This window comes from Schistocerca serialis, chromosome 2 (genome assembly GCF_023864345.2).
Source record: "Schistocerca serialis cubense isolate TAMUIC-IGC-003099 chromosome 2, iqSchSeri2.2, whole genome shotgun sequence".
In the NCBI taxonomy this organism is placed as follows: Eukaryota; Metazoa; Arthropoda; class Insecta; order Orthoptera; family Acrididae; genus Schistocerca; species Schistocerca serialis.
In genome coordinates, this window is record NC_064639.1 from 664846457 (window position 1) to 664867066 (window position 20610).

General features: G+C 39.0%; 1 protein-coding gene across 9 annotated transcripts in view; it reads left to right on the forward strand.

Annotated features, from left to right (window-relative positions):
- LOC126457751 (phosphatidylserine synthase) overlaps positions 1 to 20610 on the forward strand; it is a 148531-nt gene that overhangs the window by 102291 nt on the left and 25630 nt on the right. For 3 of the 9 annotated variants that reach the window (XR_007585520.1, XR_007585521.1, XR_007585522.1), the window contains exons 7-8: positions 3564 to 3666; positions 12939 to 13033. Coding sequence is in view for 6 of the 9 variants with exons in the window: in XM_050094303.1 (XP_049950260.1) it covers positions 3564 to 3645; positions 8085 to 8695 (693 nt within the window). In the remaining 3 variants the exon portion in view is untranslated. Of the gene's footprint in view, positions 1 to 3563; positions 3667 to 8084; positions 8817 to 12938; positions 13092 to 20610 lie in introns of those variants that run through there. The other 6 variants (XM_050094304.1, XM_050094306.1, XM_050094307.1 and 3 more) reach the window with 5 other exon arrangements.

Genomic DNA, 20610 nt, shown 5'->3' on the forward strand with positions numbered 1-20610 from the left:
GTTCAGATGGATAGCCAGTACTAAGAAAAGATGGGGAAGCTGAAAGATGGAAGGAATATATTGGAGAGTTATGCAAGGAAAATGACAAAACTGTTTGACCTGATGTGGAAGATATTGAAAAAGGCAGAATACTCTGTCATCAAGAAGAATGTGATAGACGGCAAGTGTTCACAGGCGTGAATGCTGCTGAAACATCCACGTAATAAGTCATGGTTGCAAGGTACTGTTCTGAATTACGTACAGACGAATGAAGAAACTGATATAAGTTAATGTTGTGGAACATCGGTTAGTGTTGTGGAGAAATGTAGGATCACACCAGACAATACTGAACCTTTAACTTACCTTAGAAGAAAAACTGAAGAAAGGCAAATGTACATTTGTTGCATTTTTAGATTTAGAGAAAACTTTTGAGAATTTAGACTGGACCACATTTGATTAAATTGTAAAGGTTGCTAATATAGGAAACAAAAGGTTATGTACGGAAACCAGAGTACAGTTACAAGAATTAAATGCATGAAAGGGAGGAAGTTGTTGAAAGGGAAGTGAGTCAGCGTTCTAGCGTCCCCTAATGTTATTCAGTCTGTACATTTAGCAAGCAGTAAAGGAAATTAAAGCTCAGGGAGAAGAAATACAAACTTTGAGGTTTGCCAATGACATTGTAATAAGAAATGGAAGAAGACTTAAGAGAGCTCTTGAATGGAATGGATAGTATGTTGAATTGAAATTATAAGATGAATATCAGCAAAAGTAAAACAAGGATAATGAAATGTAGACAAATTAAGTCAGATGTGCAGAGGGGAATTAGATTAGGAAACAAAAACTAAAAGTAGTAGATGAGTTCTGCTATTTGAGCAGCAAAATAACTGATGATGTCCAACATAGTGAGGATATAAAATGCAATCTGGCAATATAAAAAAAAAAAAACGTTTCTGAAAAGAGGAATGTTAACATCTAACATACATATAAGTGTTAGTAATACTTTTGTGAAGGTACTTATCTGGCTTGCAGCCTTGTACAGGAGTGAAATGTGAAAGATAAATAATTAAGGCTATAAGAGACTAGAAGCTTTTGAAATATAGTGGTGCAGATGAATGCTGAAAATTGGATTGGTAGATCGAGTAACTGATGAGAAGATACTGATTTGAACTAAGGAAAAATTAACCTTATGGCAAAACTTGACTAAACAATAGATTGGTTGATAGTACACATACTGAAGTATCAAGGAATCATCATCAGTTCAGTAATGGGTGTGTGTGTGGGAGGGGGGGGGGGGGGGGTGTGTGGTAAGTGTGTGTGAGGGGGGGGGGGGGGATCAAGGCTTGAATACAATTAAATAGGTTTAAATGCATGTAAGTTGCAATAGTTACTCAGAAATGAAGAGCCATGCCCCGGAGAGACTAACATGGAGAGTTGCTGCATCTTAGCAGACTTCAGACGACGACGACGGCTGCAGCAGCATCAGCAACAGCAACAACATTTATTTGTGATGTAAATTTTACACAGTAATGTAATCTTTCACTGAATGGAACTTTTGATCCTGGCTTAAAGCAGTGGTTTTTCCCACGCCAACAGCATATAAGGGCCATTTACAGTTGGTTGGTGGGTTGTTGTTTTTTGTGTGTGTGTGTGTGTGTGTGTGTGTGTGTGTGTGTGTGTGTGTGTGTGTGTGTGTGTTAAAGAGTTCTTTTACTTGCCTTGCAGGCAATCAGTACAACCATTTTTGAGGAAAAGATGAGATGTAGAGACATAGGTTCTTCTATCCCCAGCTTTACACAATTCTAAGCACTTGGTCTGGAATTGATGTCAATGAATCCCTAGTTAGAACTCGACACTAAAAGATTAAAGAACATTTGGAACATATAAATAAATCTTGGATCCTTGATTTTGTTCGAGATAAATTGAGACTACAGGGATTAGATTTAAAATCAATTTTTATTTTTGAAGCAGCATCTTGCAGAGTATCTGTCCTTGTCCCAGGGACAATCCATGATGCGAGATGAATGACGATAGCAGTTTGTTTCTTAAAAATATTTTCTTCATGACATATTTATCTTATGCCCATAAGAAGAGAATGTAATTTTTCTCTGTGTATTTTCCATTTCACATGCTTCTGTGCCCCTGCTGAAGCCAAATGATTTATGCAAGTGTGTTCTCTCAAAACTTTACATATATTGGGCTGTCAGTGTCAATTTATAGACTCTGAAAAATCATTTCTGGCATCTGTTTTTAGTTGTGTCACCGTGGCCATCTCTGGTCATAATTAGTCCTCTGATTAAGAAATGAAAATTGTCAGCACTTTGAGTCACAAGGCAGGACCATCAGACAGAAATATTAAGAGAATAGAGTAGAAATCTAGCAAATTATCAGTAATTTGAGTGTCAAGTACCTAAGACAGATACTTTGCAGTGGCACAAAAATGAAGATTTTCATCAACACTGGTTATTAAATAGAAGATTGTAAATGATCCATCTGAGAGAGGTGTCAAATGCATGGAGATATATAGTAAAACATTGTCAAAATACACACACTGGAAACAGGATATGCTTCAAGTTGTATCTGAATATTGCTGTGTGTTTCAAGAGCATAATTTCATCGAGGAATAAGAATTTTTAAAAGAAAATATGATTTTCTCCTCACATTTGCCCATCAAACTTTGTACACTGTAGCTTTTAGACTGTGTTGAAGTTCATTTGGAAGTGTTAGTAATGAAGTTGAAAGTAATAAAATTAGTGGTTGCTCAGCCACTTTTGAACAAGCAGTTTTGAAATAAATAGGACAGGATTTTTCTTCTGTGTGTGTAAAGTGTCAAGATCATAGAAAATAGTTTAAATTTTTCAAATTGTAATTTTAGTAAACAAAGTCTTGATAAAATGTTACTTGTTAAATTTGATTTTCAATTTTTTTAACTTACCTGAATGTGTGCATAGATTCAGCCTTACGATAATGAGTAATATACCAAAGGTGCCAATAGCATCGAAATCTTTACTTTTTTGACCAACAAGTGTGTGTGTGTGTGTGTGTGTGTGTGTGTGTGTGTGTGTGTGTGTGTGTGAGAGAGGGGGGGGGGGAGCTTCTGAATGTTGCTCTATAGTAATGTAAATTCACAAAATAAAAACACGTTTAAACTAATTCATAATACTACAAAAAAACTTTTACTTGATTTATAATTCAGAACAAAGTTGTAAGCTTTGACCTTTTCAAATCAAAGACACAGATTTTTTTCTGCAAGTCCAGTTGTTCACTGAAAATGTGTATATATTGGAAACTAATGTATCATAGTATTTAGAAGTTAATTTGTAGTTGTGATAGAGTTACATTATTTCTCAAAAAAGAAATATCAACAGCTGAAAAGTATAAATTGGTACTCGCCACAAAGAGGTGGCATTGATTGACAGAGAGGCACATTACAAAAAAAACAGCTAGGTATTATTCAGTTATTGTCAAAATACACACTGCCACTCAACACCTCTTTGTGATATGTTGAATTCTGTCCTTTGCCAATTGTTGTTGTTCCATTCTGGATATTCAATTGTTTAAAAAGGAGATATTTAATTTATTTTCAGAAGGAAGATGAAATGTCAAGAGAATCATCTCCTTGCAAAACACCAGATTCTGGGTTTGTTGATCAGAAGCCTCACACAGATGGTATGACATCAGAATTAATAGGTAATACTTTGCGAAACTTAAGTTATGTGTTGCTCTGTCTGCCATATCAGTGCTTTGCCCCTAAAACATTAATGTCCTCATTTTTGCTGCTACCTTTGTGCATTATCCCTGCACCAGGTAAGAATTGTGTATTTCAGGTAAGTGGAACATTTTGCTAGGGTCTCAGTTATGTAGTACTAGGTAAAACATGGAATAAGCCATGGAAATCAACTTCTGTACTACTGATAATTGTTAGAAATTTGAACTTGAGTTTTAGTGCTTCGGTCCAGGTTTTCTACAATTTGTGTAATGTATGAGGCTTTTTTTTATGGCAAAACACTTTTTGCTTTAAACAGCTACACTTAACTGCTAATCAGCTCTTGATTATATCTACAACATAACCCACATCAGTAGAGAAATACTTTTGAGTAGAAAATTAATTTCATGGTCTCGGTGAACATTTCTGCTTTTTGTTGCAGAACAATAACCAGTTTACATCTACAAAGTATCTGTTAATCATTTCAATTGGCAACTAAAAACTTGCACAAAGAAATGCATTTACACTACTGTAATGTAGAGTGATTTTAAATGTATGCATGGAGTGTTGAACTTTGAACTAAATGGTAAGAGAATTACACATGAGTTCTACGTAGTTCCAATCTGTATGTCCAGAAATAAAAGTACTTGTTTTACAGTAACTCATTAAACAAGTGCTTTTCCTGTACCAACTTTGCATTATTACATTAACACACAAGGTATTGCAAATGGGTGCAGGAACTCACAAAAAGAAGTCTTTAGGATGATCAGCCCAGATATAGGGTCTGACAGTGTGATAAAACTATTTGAATGTAGCACATGACCAGAAAACTATTTTGTAAGACATAATATATTCTTGCTAATAAAATATGTATGGTGAATGGTGTAGTATTATTTTCACACTTCTTGAAGACTCTTGAGTGCAGTGGGGAGCCAGCGGAATCAACATAAATCAAAAGTACTGGACCAGCACTGACAGCATTCCCTAATTGCCAACCCAGCTTGACAATTAGCAGAAAGCATTGACTTCAGTATATCATCTGCTTTTATACGTGACATGTGGGTTTTCCTGAAATAAGATTCAGCACTGTGAAAACACTTCTCAGTGATGACAACAACAATGACAAATGTGCAATGAATTATATGCTGAGCTTAGTTTGATAGTGACCTGAAACACGTATCATTCTATAATTGTACACTGTCTTGTGTTTTTCTCAGTTCTGCTACACCCATGAGCCACTGCATCAAGTGCTTCTTGAAAATTGCTAGTAGTCTGTTTTATATTGGTAGCTGCCAGCAGGCCACTTTAGTTGAAAGAAACACACATTTGCAACTTGGATATACCTAAAACTGGATTACTTACATTAGATATAGACTTCACTTTTGCAAAACTTGCGTGTTCGTCTATGGGCATAATAGACTATCAGAGCATTCTAATTAGAAAATGAAGTATGTGTTTGGAAGGAGATTTTCTGTAGAATTAATGGGGACCAACACTTTTTCGGATCTGCAGCAGCAGTAGCACCCTGTTCTCAGAATAAACAACTCAGTAGAGAGCTGTTTATTCTGAGAACATGGTGCTGCTGCTGCTGCAGATGCTGCTCCTGCTCCTACTGCAGACCCTATTAAAGAACATCAGGCGGTATGGAAGTATTAGTGGGATCTAGTAGAAAATCCCCCTATTGACTAATAATAAGTGGTGGATCCTATGATATTTTTATGAGATGCCGTAATTTAGGCATGGGAGTTGTATGATAATAACATCAGATTGAGTTGAAATACATATTTTCAGTTAAAAGTACTAGTGACACCACCTAGTTATAATAAGTGTGTGTTGGCATACACTTGACGCGTGTTGTAACAAAATGTTTTCTACTCTGGGCAGCCACAACTATGGAAATATATCTTGATAAATGAAGAATGTCGCCCCCCCCCCCTCTCCCGCCCCCTACCCTCTCATGAACCATGGACCTTTGGTGGGGAGGCTTGCGTGCCTCAGCGATACAGATAGCTGTGCCGTAGGCGCAACTTCAATGGAGGAGTATCTGTTGAGAAGCCAGACAAACGCGTGGTTCCTGAAGAGGGGCAGCAGCCTTTTCAGTAGTTGCAGGGGCAACAGTCTGGATGATTGACTGATCTGGCCTTCTAACACTAACCAAAATGGCCTTGCTGTGCTGGTACTGGGAACAGCTGAAAGCAAGGGGAAACTTCAGCCGTAAATTTTCCCAAGGGCATGCAGCTTTACTATATGGTTAAATGACGATGGCGTCCTCTTGAGTAAAATATTCTGGAGGTAAAATAGTCCCCCATTTGGATCTCCGGGCAGGGACTACTCAGGACGATGTTATCAGGAGAACCAAAAAGCACATGAGACAGGGTTATAGTCTATTCCTAAGGTTATTCAATATGTATATTGAGCAAGCAGTAAAGGAAACAAAACAAAAATTTGGAGTAAGAATTAAAATCCATGGAGAAGAAATGAAAACATTGAGGTTTGCCAATGACATTGTAATTCTGTCAGAGACAGCAAAGGTTCTGGAAGAGCAGTTGAACAGAATGGACAGTGTCTTGAAAGGAGAATATAAGATGAACATAAATAAAAGCAACACGAGAAAAATGGAATGTAGTCGAATTAAATCAAGTGATGCTGAGCGAATTAGATTAGGAAATACGACACTAAGTAGTGGATGGGTTTTGTTATTTGGGCAGTAAAAAAACTGCCAATGGCCGAATTAGAGACGATATAAAATGTGGACTGGTAATAGCAAGAAAAGAGTTTCAAAAGAAGAGAAATTTGTTCATATCGAGTATAGATTTAAGTGTCAGGAAGTCTTTTCTGAAGGTATTTGTATGGAGTGTAACCATGTGTGGAAGTGAAACATGGACGATACATAGTTTAGACGAGAAGAAAATAGAAATGTGGAGCTACAGAAGAATGTTGAAGATTAGTTGGGTAGATCACATAACTAATGAGGAGATACTGAATAGAATTGGGGAGAAGAGGAAATTGTGGCACAGCCTGACTAAGAGAAGGGACAAGTTGGTAGGAAACATTCTGAGGCACCAAGGGCTCACCAATCTGGTATTGGAGCGAATGGTGGAGGGTAAAAATCATAGAGGTAGACCAAGAGATGAATACACTAAGCAGATTCAGAAGGATGTAGGTTGCAGTTGTTACTGAGAGATGAAGCAGCTTGCACAGGATAGAGTAGCATGGAGAGCTGCATCAAACCCGTCTCTTGACTGAAGACCACAACAACAACAACAACGACAACAACAAACAAAGAACTGCAACAGCTATTAAGCGATCCTTTATTGTTCCTTTATTGTAATGACCAGTTTCACAGCTTGTAGTGGCATTTTCAGGTATACATCTAAGTAGAAAAATGGGGAAAAATATGATAAACAATATTATATTCACCCTGAGTTGAAAAAGGATGTGGTATATAATGGATATAAGTACTTACAGTTACTTCATATAAAATCCAAACTGAAGCTAAATGGATGAGTCAATGTTCTTATAGTCAAATCAAAATAAAATGTCTGTCGAAAGAACAGTAGTCAGGTAATAAAATCGACAGAATGAAGAGTCAACGATCCAAAATAGCAAGAGGTCCTACAGGAAAAACCGAGATAAGTGATAGGGTTTAAAATTCAAAGTGTGAAAATATGGAATTAACATGAAGGTAGTAAGATAGTGAATATAATTGTATGAACTTACCATTGTGAGCAATTTAATGTGAAATAATGTGTTATTAGTCAGTAAAGACTGGTTTGGGGCGGGGGGTGGGGGGTAGATATAGAGAAACAGACTAACCAAAAAAGACTGAAAACTGAAGTAGGGTGGTGTTAAAGAACTTACCATAATGTAAAACCAAGATAGTCATGCAGCCGAAACAAACATAGGTGAGAGCTGGCAGAATACAGCGTAAGGAGTCATGGAGCATACCAAGTAGACCAGTGTGCCCAGTCTAGGTAATAAACAACACCACACAAGCATATCACAAGCGATAACGAAGATTGGGACAGACAAAGTTGGGTGATGTTCTTACATAACTGATTAATACAAAGCTGGCAAAATATAATAAAACTGGAACATGAAAAAGTCTTGATAGAATATATGCTGTCCACTTGATCTCGACACACCAACTTCATGTTCAATTTGACGTGTGCTGATTTGAGGATTCACAGCGACTTCAGCACGTTCATCTGTGCGTGTTCTAGGACGATGTCGAGGTCTTGGATTTAAGCTTCCCGTTTCATGTAGACGAGATGTGAGACGACCAAACATCCTTACCATGTTCATTGACACCAGGATCTTCATGAAAATGACTTCTGCAATAGGGTAACATTTTGTCGGTGGGCTCAGCAAAAACTTCTGGCTAATCCAAATTTTTTTGCAGATGTTCTCTTTACCGACGAGGCATCATTCTCCAACAAAGGAATTGTCAATATGAGGAATATGCATTATTGGTCCGCAGGCAATCCAAAATGGCTCCGTCAGGTAGAGCATCAACATCCGTGGAAAGTTAATGTTTGGTGTGGGATTATTGGAGATACCATTATCGGGCCTTTCTTTATAAATGGCATCCAAAATGGCAGACAATACTCCAGATTTATACGACACAATCTTCCTGTTCTCTTGGACACCGTACCTCTGAACCGGAGAATGGTCATGTGGTATCAGCATGATGGATGCCCTGCACATAACGCCTTACAAGCACGACGACTTCTGAACTGTAAGTTCCTTGGTAGGTGGATTGGACGAGGTGGCGCAGTTAGGTGGCCTGCGCGATCTCCGGACCTTACACCGCTGGATTATTTTCTTTGGGGAGCAGTGAAGGATGCTGTTTACCAACATGAACCAGCAACACCAGAGGACATGAAGCAACGCATGATTGATGCTTGTACAGCTATCAAAGAGGAAACAGTAGCACGAAGTAGGGCATCCTTCATCCGCAGAGTGACCCTATGTATGCAATCCAATGGGCATCACTTTGAGCATGAGATGTGAACGCTATGTTTAGTGTGTCGTGCTGGTATCACAGTGGAAGTTTCTACAAAGGGCCATTTTACCCAGTGATGTTAAGAAACTTTTGTTTGCAACAATTTGTCATTTAACGCATTAGATAAACATAACATTGATAATTATGTGATAATAAAACTAATTGGTTAAGCATGTTTACAGTCATCTTCTACGTCCTACCTGAACTTCCCAAATCAAAACATTTTTACCTAAACAACGGTAAAACTTTTAGTCCACTTGCTCGTTTCACTAAAACCATCGACATGAATTTTACTATTATGAGTGAATGATTAACTGTCACTTGCGCTAGATCTACAGTAAAGTTAAGTTTTAACGTTGAACGACATTATCTTTTTAGTAACGGATTAACGATAAGTGAAGTTAACTTTGTGCCTAACGTTGCGGTACACAGATATGTTACAGAACTGCATCACCCGTAGCCTATGGGATAAATACCTGCTGGAATGTACGACGTTAATGCAGGATGGCAGCAGACCGTATTATTCGTTTTGGACCTCTTGATAAGTATGGAAGTGTGATTACGCATGTCAATCACATCGCGATTACGGGCAGCATGGGGTTCACGCCTGAGCCTCAGGACGCACGCTAGCAGCGCATGTCAGGTGTTTCAAGCGTCAACTTCGCGTCTTAATATCTCGGGATGTAATGGGAATATTGCGATGCAATCAACGCCATTGTGTATGTGCTTTGTCATCCTATGGATTGCTGAAGAAAAAATATAGGAGGTCCATTTAATAAAAACATAAGTTTGTGTTAAAAAACACATATGCTTTCGTTTTAGAATGTTTCCAAATATGTACATTCATGGGCCCCAGCCCTACATTGATACCGGTGAAAGTCGTTTTCCAATAGCTGTTATTGTTCCAGAGATATTTTGGGTGCACAAGATAGCTGGGACACCCTGTATAACTTCCTCATGAATATTATAGTCTACATTCACCATGGTTCTATAACTTCGTCTGAGCCACAAAAGGTGGATCGTTTCAACTTTTTTTAAATACCTTTGTTAGCATGTTCACAAAATTATCGCTATAGTCATTGCTGTAGGCTGTATATTGAACCGAGTCCGTATTCTCTTTCTAAGGCTTCTCTGGGCAAGGGGATGTAATACATCATATAAAGCAATGATCTAATTGCAGCCATTTTGTATGTTGAGGTATGATGAGAGGTGTGAATAATGAGCTCAGTAGAAGTTGCTTTTCTGTATATATGTAATTCCAGGTTAGAATTGCTTAGAGATGTGTTGTGTAATGGAATGCATTTTATGGTGTAAACTGTTTAACTCATCCATGAAATTACAACAATTATCCTTTGTCCCTTCATTTAAAACAAGAATATTGTTCATGTACCTACTCCACTGTAAAAGTTTGTTGGCATGGGCTGGAAATTTGCATTACATAAAATTCAAAGGTATCCATAAAATATTGGACAGACAGTATGCCAATTGTGATCTCATTACCAGTCCTTGATTTTGAATGTAAATGTCCTCACCACATTTAAAATAGTTACATTTCAGAACACTGTTGAGTAATGATCTTATCTGTGGGGCTATTAACTGTGGGTTTGTAAATTGTAAGTAGTGATGTCTCTCACTTGATCTAAAGAATAATTGGATTACACATTTTCTACGCCCAATGACGTTATATGAGTCCATGTTGAAGTGAATAAATTGACAAGTTTTTCAATCGCATGCTCTCTGTTTTGAACATTATAGTTTGCATGATGTTGGTAATGTTTATTAATGTATGTGGCATGGGGCTTCTTGATGATGTCATATCCCTCCTCACCCCCCCCCCCCCCTCCCCCACCACGTGCATTAACATTAGCCTGACAGGCATATGTCCTTATGTAACTTAATTGCGGCCCTTAATGTAGGGGTGTTTGGTTCATTGGAATGAGTCTTTTTTTCTGAAATTTACTATGGGAATTTTTAGTAGCATTGAAGTCCTTTCTTATATTGGCTAAATATTTGGTAGTAGGGTCTGTTTCATGTTTGACAATATGATTTTCAGTAAAGGCAGTTTTTCAACAACTGGCTCAATTGCATTATCACGGAAGTTGTACTTTTATCCACATGTATAATTAATGCTTGATGCTCATCCCATTTCTTATTTATAGTACCGAGTAAAACCAAATTTGTGTTTATCAGTTCCCGTGAGTGGGCTGGAATCCCTTGAAGTCTATTGACACTATTCACAGCCTCAGTGTGTTCGGCTGTAGTGAGTTTAGCCCCATCTATGGGAGGCACAGTATGTAAATTCAGTCTACTAATATGTTGTTGTAGCAGCAGGTTATGAATATTATAACCTAACCTTTTTCCAATAATTCTATTTCTCTGCTATTAAAAACTGTATCAGTAAGATTGCATACTTTTGTGTAACTGTCAATTTTTGTTTGCTCTATTTTTGTATTAAAGTTTCCCATTCAATTTTGCTTTTTTTATGATCAGTTTTTCTGCCTGCATACCACCGTGTGCTACTGCCATCCCAGTTTATGTTACGTTGCTCTCCCAATGGTCAGTTTATCTAATTATATTTCTGTCTTAGTATTTATCTTCATTTTAATTCCACATTTTCATACTTTGAACTTTAGAGCCATCATTTCTCTCAGTTTTTATTGTAGGATCCCTTGCTATCTTGTCTACTGGACTTTATCATTCTTCTGATTTTATTACCTGACTGTCGTTCTTTCAATGGACATTTTGTTTAGATTTGATTGAGAATATTGGGTGATCCAAATAATCCCAGTCTGGAATTTATATGAATTGATTATGAATACTTTTATCTGTTATTTACTATATCCTTTTTTAACTTACAGTAAATGCAATATTGTTTATTTTACTTTCTCGACATTCTTTCTACTCAGATGTATACCTGAGGATGCAGCTACAAGCCGCAAAACTGGTTGTTACAATAAAGGACCATTCAACAGCTGTTGCAGTTTTTCATTTGTTAAGATGTGTAGCAACAGCTTTATTACAAAACTTACACTAAAAATGGCATGTTACCTTCAGATTTATCGTGATTTAGTTTTCTCCCAAAGCTTATCTCTGTTTTCTGTTTTCCATTTCCAGTTTAAAAAATTTAAATGATTGTGTTTTATTGACATTAAAACTTGAAGATAGTTCTATTTGAAAGGCCTTGTACAGTTGGAAAAATTCAAGTGTCATCTACAGTAACATAATTTATCTTTGAAAATCAGTCAGTAGTTTTAGTTTGTAATATAAAGTAACTGTCATGAGAAATAATGCAACTCAAAACAATCTCCACATTGAAAATAGTGTAGAATGGAAACAGTTATCCCTCTTAGTGTTTGACAGTTGTGCTGAACATATGTCTGAACTTTTGACATCAATGAATGAGTGAAGATGCTCTCATTGGGAGAGGGAAACCAAGCAAATAATATGCAACCTCTAGTGGTTGGTCTTTACTTTAATAAGTAATTTTGTTCAGTATATTGCTCTCGGGTCTGCTGCCCAGCCACATTTTGTAATTTACAAAATGTGATCAGATGGTAGAGCCGAGAACCGTATATCGAACGGATCTGCTGGGAAAGGTCTGAAGAGTCGCAAGTAATTTTTTTATTTCACCAAAAGGTTGCAACTGGTAAAAAAAAAAGGTTGAAATCAAAATTAAAACAATGACTAGCTTTTGTTTTTGGCCACAATAGTTGTTGCTGGCATATCATTGTTCTACAAGCACTTATACAGCACAACCATCTCCTCCTTCCGTGTGTGTACTACTAAAAGAAAATAGGTAGGCAAGTATTTTCAGTGCAGTTTAGTACATTGTTGTAGAGTCTGCTGACTTTTGTAGATGCATTATATGCTTTGATATTTTGTTTGTCACTTTCTACACTGTAGCTTCTCATTGCTGATGTGTAGAGTCATAAATCTTTTGAATTTTTCGTGGTAAATTGTGTGTAGTTATACTTTTGTACTTAGTCATTCAAAATAATGGTAAACTGGATGTGTTACAATTTTGTGGTATTTGCACGTATTTCGCTCTCTGTTCTCTGATTGTTTTATTGTTTTTGTCATATCAGCTTCTCGGATTATGTGATTGTGTTTGGCAGCAACAGCTGTTTTTATTGTGCCAGATTAGATAATGTAATATCTGTGAATCTGCATGCCCAATTAATGATGCATAGCCAGTATGCTTAACTTGTGACTTATAACATGATGAGCTGTGAATGATGGTATTTGTTGCAGTTGATGCCCTATCACTTTAGAAGATGCATCTGCTGTTGAGCTTTGCTGTCAGTAGGTCTAGGAGATTGTTGCAGTGGTTGACTTCATGTTTCATGGTAAATTTAATGTGTTTACGCAGTCTAGTGAAACCATTAAAAATATTGTTTATATTGATTGAGTTTTTGTCAACATGGAATACTGTGATATTTACATAGTGGCGATATCACTTAATGTGAATTGCATACAATGAGAGGGAGGAGTTTTTGTTTACTCATTCAGGTGTTGAAATTAAGACACACAGGAAAACAAATGGAAATCATGTTTCAGAATTGGCAGTTCCTTCATCGGGAGATAGTAAAGTTAAGTTTGAAGAAAAGACATGCAGTTAGTTTTGTAGAAACAAATTGACAATGAACTCCAAATTGAGAATGATACAGATTTTATGTTCCTTATATCTCTTGATCTTTGAGTGTGAGCTGTGTTTTTCCTTTTTTTTCTTAATTACTGTTTTCCATTAAGTGACTTTTTTACCTCCACTTCCCCCCTCACCCCCACAACCTCCCTCCGTAGTTCTCTCTGTGTGTGTTAGTGTAAAGCACCCTTTTCCAGCTATTGGTAATTAGATGATCTTCTTCCAAATTTAACATTTATTTTCATTTTTTTATTTGGGTGTTCATCAGATTACTATTCTTTCAAGCTACAGGTGTTTTATGTATGACACATGCACTGTGTCTGGCACTGCGTGGGAACCAATATCAGATAAGCAGGCTCTGATTGCTGCATACCCTTCACCCCATTCTTTGGACTTTGGCAGGGGTGGCTTATTGTCTTTAGCCAAACTACGCGAGTTAAGAGTGGACTTCGAAAGAACAATCAACACTGGAGTTCTGAAAATCCTTATCAGTGGCGTCAAGTGTGTTTGTACTATGCGAAAGCAGAAGTGTGGTGTACAATTAGTGCAGCATGAATTATTGGCTAATCTTTTCCCACAAAACCATAACTTCCGATTTTTTGTTATCAATACTACGTCCTCTTTTCAGAGAGTGAACAACTAATGAAAAGACATGCGGTTATTTTGTGGAGGGCAACGCAATGCTTCTGTGGCAGTATTATGAGAGAGTTTTAATGATGAGATCAGCCTTTCCATTATGCACAGACTGCAGTGCTGAAATCCAGCAACAGTGTCTGAATTGATCAGTCAGTGCACTACTGTTATCTTGCTGTGTTGTAGTTAGAGTACACGGCTGTGGCAGCAGACACTATTGAGACACCAGTGTGAAGTTCTAAATTGTGAAGTACTTTTCTTGGACTTCTTTCTGAGGCCACTCCTAACTTCGTTAGTCTGGTTAAAGCTGATACCTGACAAAGGCTGAGGAACTACCTGGTGTGGAATCTGCCTCCTTAGAATTGGACCTGGACACGATGCACGTGTAATATGTGAAGTAACCTGTATTATAAACTTTGAAAATGCAAGTGATTAAAAGTATTTCTAGTTGAATAAATAATATAATAGAATTGTACACTGACTGTTGGCAGCTTGGAGTAACAACTGTAATCAACAGATGTGCATTCAACCTGTCAGTTGTGTGAAGGAAGTATTGAGTAGTGGGCATGGAGTCACAGTGTGTCAATGTTGTCATTAATTACAATGTAGCAACATCTCTAAATTAGGTGCTCAAGACATGCTCCAGACTCTTTGGAAGAAGAGAAAAGTGTGTGCAAAGTTTATCCCACACACCTTGACTCGTGAACAAAAATGATGATGCATGGAATCCTGCTATGACTTGATTGAAATGTAAAACATGGGCAATTCTTTTCTGGAAAAAAATCGTAACTAGTGATGAAACTTGGTGTTACCAATACAGTCCTACCATAAAATGACAGTGTGGAAATCCATGTGAAAAGTCAACACCTTGGTGACTTAAAAGACATTCAAACCAGTGTGAAATGCAAGTCAAACAGCATCCCAAAAAAGGTCTTTTCTGACAGTTTCACATGGTTGTATGAAAATTACGTGTTTTGTGCTCAGTGGACAGAAACAGTGTAAAGCACATGAAGCGTTAAAATCACCATCTTAGGTTTTTCTTATTTCTCATCAATCCAGTCTTGAAATTTTTGGACTGAGAGGATATGAATAATTTTCATTAAACCTTAACATAATTTTCCTTCAGCTGTAAACTTTTTCTGTAATACTGATGCTGCAATAACATGGCATTTGGACATGTTTTTGAAAACTTTCTTCATGTATGGTACAGTCACAAATACACACATAAAAAGCATGAAAGGGTGCATAGGCATTGACTAAAGTTGAGCGTAGGAATGACCACAAATCTGAATAATGGCTGCCAGATGACAAGAGTTATTGCTTTGTTGACTGAAATATGTACAGATTTTCTTCCAATCTAGGAAGCATTTTGGCTTCTGCAGACGTATTGGCAAATTTTACCATAAGGGAAATTCCATTCAGAAACTTATTAGATTCACAGAGTCAGCCCAGTACAGCCAATAGATAACACAAAACAGAACACAAAAATTTACATTCCTAGCTTTCGGAACTTTGTTCCTCCATCAGGGAGGAGAGAGGGGAAAAAAAAGGGAAGAAGGGAAAGTGGATTCAGTTACTCACAACCCAGGTTATGAAGCAACAGGGAAAGGTAAACAGGGAGGGTAGCAAGGATGGAGGCATGGTTGTCAGAGGGAAGTCAAAGGTATTATACTGTTAAACACTGTGCCAGCTTGAAACCAAAGAGAATGCATACAGAAGTAATGAGGTATATAGTATAAAGATAAACACAACTATGTAGGATGAAAAGATGCGTGAATGGCTAAAGAGGAGAGTGAAAAAGAAAAATACTGAAGAGTAAATGGGAGTGGGATTGGTTAACGTAGGTTCAGGGGCATGGCGGGATGAAAGGATGTGTTGGAGTGCAAGTTCCCATCTGTGCAGTTCCGAGGGACTGGTGTTGGGTGGGAGAAGCCAAATGGCACGTACGTTGTAGCAGGTTCCTGGGTCCCTAGATTTATGCTGGACGGCATGCTCTGCTACTGGGTATTGGACATCTCCTAGGCGGACAGTTTGTCTGTGCCCGTTCATGCGCTCAACCAATTTAGTTGTCGTCATACCGATGTAAAAGGCTATGTAGTGCAGGCATGTCAGCTAATAAATGACAAGTGTTGTTTCACATGTGGCCCTGCCTTGAATTGTGTATGTTTTACCAGTAGTGGGGATGGGGTAGGTGGTTGTGGGGGGATGCATGGGGCAGGTTTTGCAGCAGGGTCGGTTACAGGGGTAGGAACCGCTAAGTAGAGAAGGTGGTCTGGGAATATTGTAGTATTTGACAAGGGTGTTACGGGGGCGGCGGAAGGCAACTCTGGGTGGTGTGGGGAGAATATTGTCAAGGGGTGAACTCATTTCAGGGCTTGACTTGAGAAAGTCATATCCCTGGCAGAGTAATTTGTTGATGTATTCGAGGCCAGGATAATATTGGGTGACAAAGGGGATGCTTCTGTGTGGTCTGGGGGTAGGAACATTGTTGTTGGACGGGGAGGAATGTATTGCTCGGGAGATCTGTTTGTGGACAAGGTCTGCAGGATAGTTGCGGGAGAGGAAAGCACTGGTCAGGTTATTGGTGTAATTGTTGAGGGATTCGTCACAGGAGCAGATACGTTTGCCATGAACACCTAGGCTGTAGAGAATGGAGCGTTTGATGTGGAATGGATGGCAGCTATCAAAGTGAAGGTACTGTTGTTTGTTTGTGGGTTTGATGTGGACAGAGATGTGGATGTGAGCTTCAACAAGATGAAGGCCAACATCCAGGAAATACTCAACCCAGTGTTGAACCCTGTCTAGAATAGTTCCGACCACCTTCCCAAAGGGATCCTCCTCCTCTTCCCCAAAACCATCCCTTGCAGACATTTCAGGAATTCCTCACATCCAGTGTTGCCTCCCAGTCCTTCTTGAAGAACATCCCGACCACCCCCAACATCACCCCAGCTGAATCCCGTGCCATTAAGGAGCTGAAAACAGACCGCTCTATTGTCATCCTCCCAACGGATAAAGGCTCCACAACTGTGGTACTTGACCGTGTGGAGTATGTGGCAGAAGAACTGTGTCAACTTTCTGACACCTCAACCTACGATGCTGTTACCCAGAATCCCATTCCCTCCATCCAGACTGAGCTGTAGAAAATCCTAAAAATCCGAGGTCCTTCACAAGGCCTCCCAACAGCTTCCATAGACCTACTCATTCCACCTGAGACACGTATCCCTACCTTCTACCTATTAACCAAAATCCACAAAGAGAACCATTCTGGCCATCCAATTGTGGCAGGCTTCAGGGCCCCAACAGAACGTATCTCAACTCTGGTAGACCAACATCTCCAACCTATCACCTGCAGACTCCCATCCTACATCAAAGACACAAACCACTTCCTAGAACGCCTCAAACCCATTCCCACTCCCCTCCCGACTGAAACCTTTCTTGTCACCATAGACGCTACATCCCTTTACACAAACATCCCACATACCCATTCTCTCTCTACCCTTGAACACTACCTCTCCCAACGCCCGCCCAAAGACCTTCCAAAAACCTCGTTCCTTATCACACTTACCAACTTCATTCTCACCCAAAATTACTTCACTTTTGAAGGCCAGACCTACAAACAAATCAGGGGAATGGCCATGGGAACCAGGATGGCTCCATCCTATGCCACCCTTTTCGTGGGCCGCATGGAGGAGGCTTTCCTGAAGACCGAACAGCTGCTTCCCCTGGCCTGGTATAGGTTTATAGATGACATCTTTGTGGTCTGGACTCATGGTGAAGAAACACTCCTTAATTTCCTCCATAACCTCAACTCCTTTTCGAGTCTGAATTTCACCTGATCCTTCTCCAAAACCCAAGCTACCTTCCTGGATGTTGACCTTCATCTTGTTGAAGCTCACATCCACACCTCTGTTTACATCAAACCCACAAACAAACAACAGTACCTTCACTTTGATAGCTGCCATCCATTCCACATCAAACGCTCCCTTCCCTACAGCGTAGGTGTTCGTGGCAAGCGTATCTGCTCCTGTGACGAATCCCTCAACAATTACACCAATAACCTGACCAGTGCTTTCCTCTCCCGCAACTATCCTGCAGACCTTGTCCACAAACAGATCTCCCGAGCAATACATTCCTCCCCGTCCAACAACAATGTTCCTACCCCCAGACCACACAGAAGCATCCCCTTTGTCACCCAATATTATCCTGGCCTCGAATACATCAACAAATTACCCCGCCAGGGATGTGATTTTCTCAAGTCAAGCCCTGAAATGAGATCATCCCTTGACAATATTCCCTCCACACCACCCAGAGTTGCCTTCCGCCGCCCCCGTAACACCCTTGTCAAATACTACAATATTCCCAGACCACCTTCTCTACTCAGCGGTTCCTACCCCTGTAACCGACCCTGCTGCAAAACCTGCCCCATGCATTTCCCCACAACCACCTACCCCATCCCCACTACTGGTAAAACATACACAATTCAAGGCAGGGCCACATGTGAAGCAACACGTCATTTACCAGCTGACATGCCTGCACTGCACAGCCTTTTACATCGGTATGACGACAACTAAACTGGTTGAGCGCATGAACGGGCACAGACAAACTGTCCGCCTAAGAGATGTCCAATACCCAGTAGCAGAGCATGCCGTCCAGCATAATTCTAGGGACCTAGGAACCTGCTACAACGTACGTGCCATTTGGCTTCTCCCATGCAACACCAGTCCCTCGGAACTGCGGAGATGGGAACTTGCATTCCAACACATCCTTTCATCCCGCCATCCCCCTGAACCTACGTTAACCAATCTCACTCCCATTTACTCTTCAGTCTTTTTCTTTTTCACTCTCCTCTTTAGCCATTCACGCATCTTTTCATCCTACATAGTTGTGTTTATCTTTATACTATATACCTCATTACTTCTGTATGCATTCTCTTTGGTTTGAAGCTGGCACAGTACTTAACAGTAGAATATCTTTGGCTTCCCTCTGACAACCATGCCTCCATCCTTGCTACCCTCCCTGTTTACCTTTCCCTGTTGCTTCATAACCTGGGTTGTGAGTAACTGAATCCACTTTCCCTTCTTCCCTTTTTTTTCCCCTCTCTCCTCCCTGATGAAGGAACAAAGTTCCGAAAGCTAGGAATGTAAATTTTTGTGTTATCTATCGGCTGTACTGAGCTGAGGTAAGTACTGGCCAGCCCCTCTATCTCTTTGTTAGTACAAACTGATTGCTCTGTCTTTCTCCTATGTCAACTATTTCCTCTTCACTGCATTGAAGAATTGCCTTGTGTCTCAAAGAGGTAGGGCCACTGTCTGTGTGTTTTTTTTTTTTTTGTGTGTCTCTGTATTTGGGATTGCACATCTTGACTGAATCCAATCTAATCTAATGTAAAGTACTGGCTAGACCGCCTAGAGATCTGCGCAGAGATTGATACCTGCAGGTGTATTTGTAAATATCCACAGTAATAATTACTTTGTGGTTAAATGTTACAGGACAATGTCATTATTGGGACTTCTTTCTTTCTTTCTCACCTGTCCTCTTTTTTAAAATAAAAAGGAAAAGGAAAAAAATTACATAACCATTGTAATGACCATTAGTCTTTAACTCGTTATTATTAACCACTTGGGACTGAATTCCAAAATATTTGTTTGAATTCAGTGTACTGTGTAATAAGTTTGTTCCTTGTCATGGTAGTTTGTTAATGTAAGTTTTGCAGCTACCAGACTTGGTTTGGTAGCTTTACTGAGAGAACACACACCATTACTAAATATTTGGACCATGTGCCCAATATGAACACATCTCTCTTATACTTTGCAAATGTCAGTTTCTTAATTATGAAATGGAATATGTCACGTTGAAAGAATAACAATACAGATTAATATCTCATTATTTTATTTAACCATTCGGTATATAACACACTTCCCTAAAAGTGCCTAAACTCCTCTATTCTTGAGTCAGCATTTTAATTCATTTCACACTCGTACTGAAGTAACATTTGCCACAGCATTTGTACTCTAAGTTAACGGGTAATCACTGATCATAAAAGCCTTTTCATGTGTGTTCAAATAGCAATATATTCAGATAATGAAGCTACTAATGAACAACCACAATGCAGTTTCATCCACAACTTTCTTTAAATAATTCTGCACACCTTTTCATGAATAAACCAACTTATAAATCACTTTTACCTTACAATGTGCCATAACACTTTCAATTATTAATTGTACTCTTTAGTAAGCACATCATATTGTTTATGCGTGATACAGCTGAGCACAACTGCTTGATACATAACCTGCATGAATCTGTGCACTGTAACTTACGACTCGTCCGGTAGCGCTAGAGCATTTTTCATCCTAAAAATAGCAAAATGATGCCCAACCCGTGAAAAGAAGTGCTCAGCTTCGATAATTCCAGAAGCTAGCAATGAGTGAGGAGTACAGTATCAGTGTCATAACACCAAATATTGCAGTACTCCATATATGTGGAGAAGGCAGAGGCGTTTTCGTCTTCTGCAAGAGGTTAAGATGATGACATGGTGATCATCTTGGTTTTCTGCAAAGACGACGACTTTTCTAGGTCACTTCATCCATCAGAGCCTTTCCTTTGAGTTTGTGTATCAACATTTCTTTTGATTATATTTACAAGCAAACA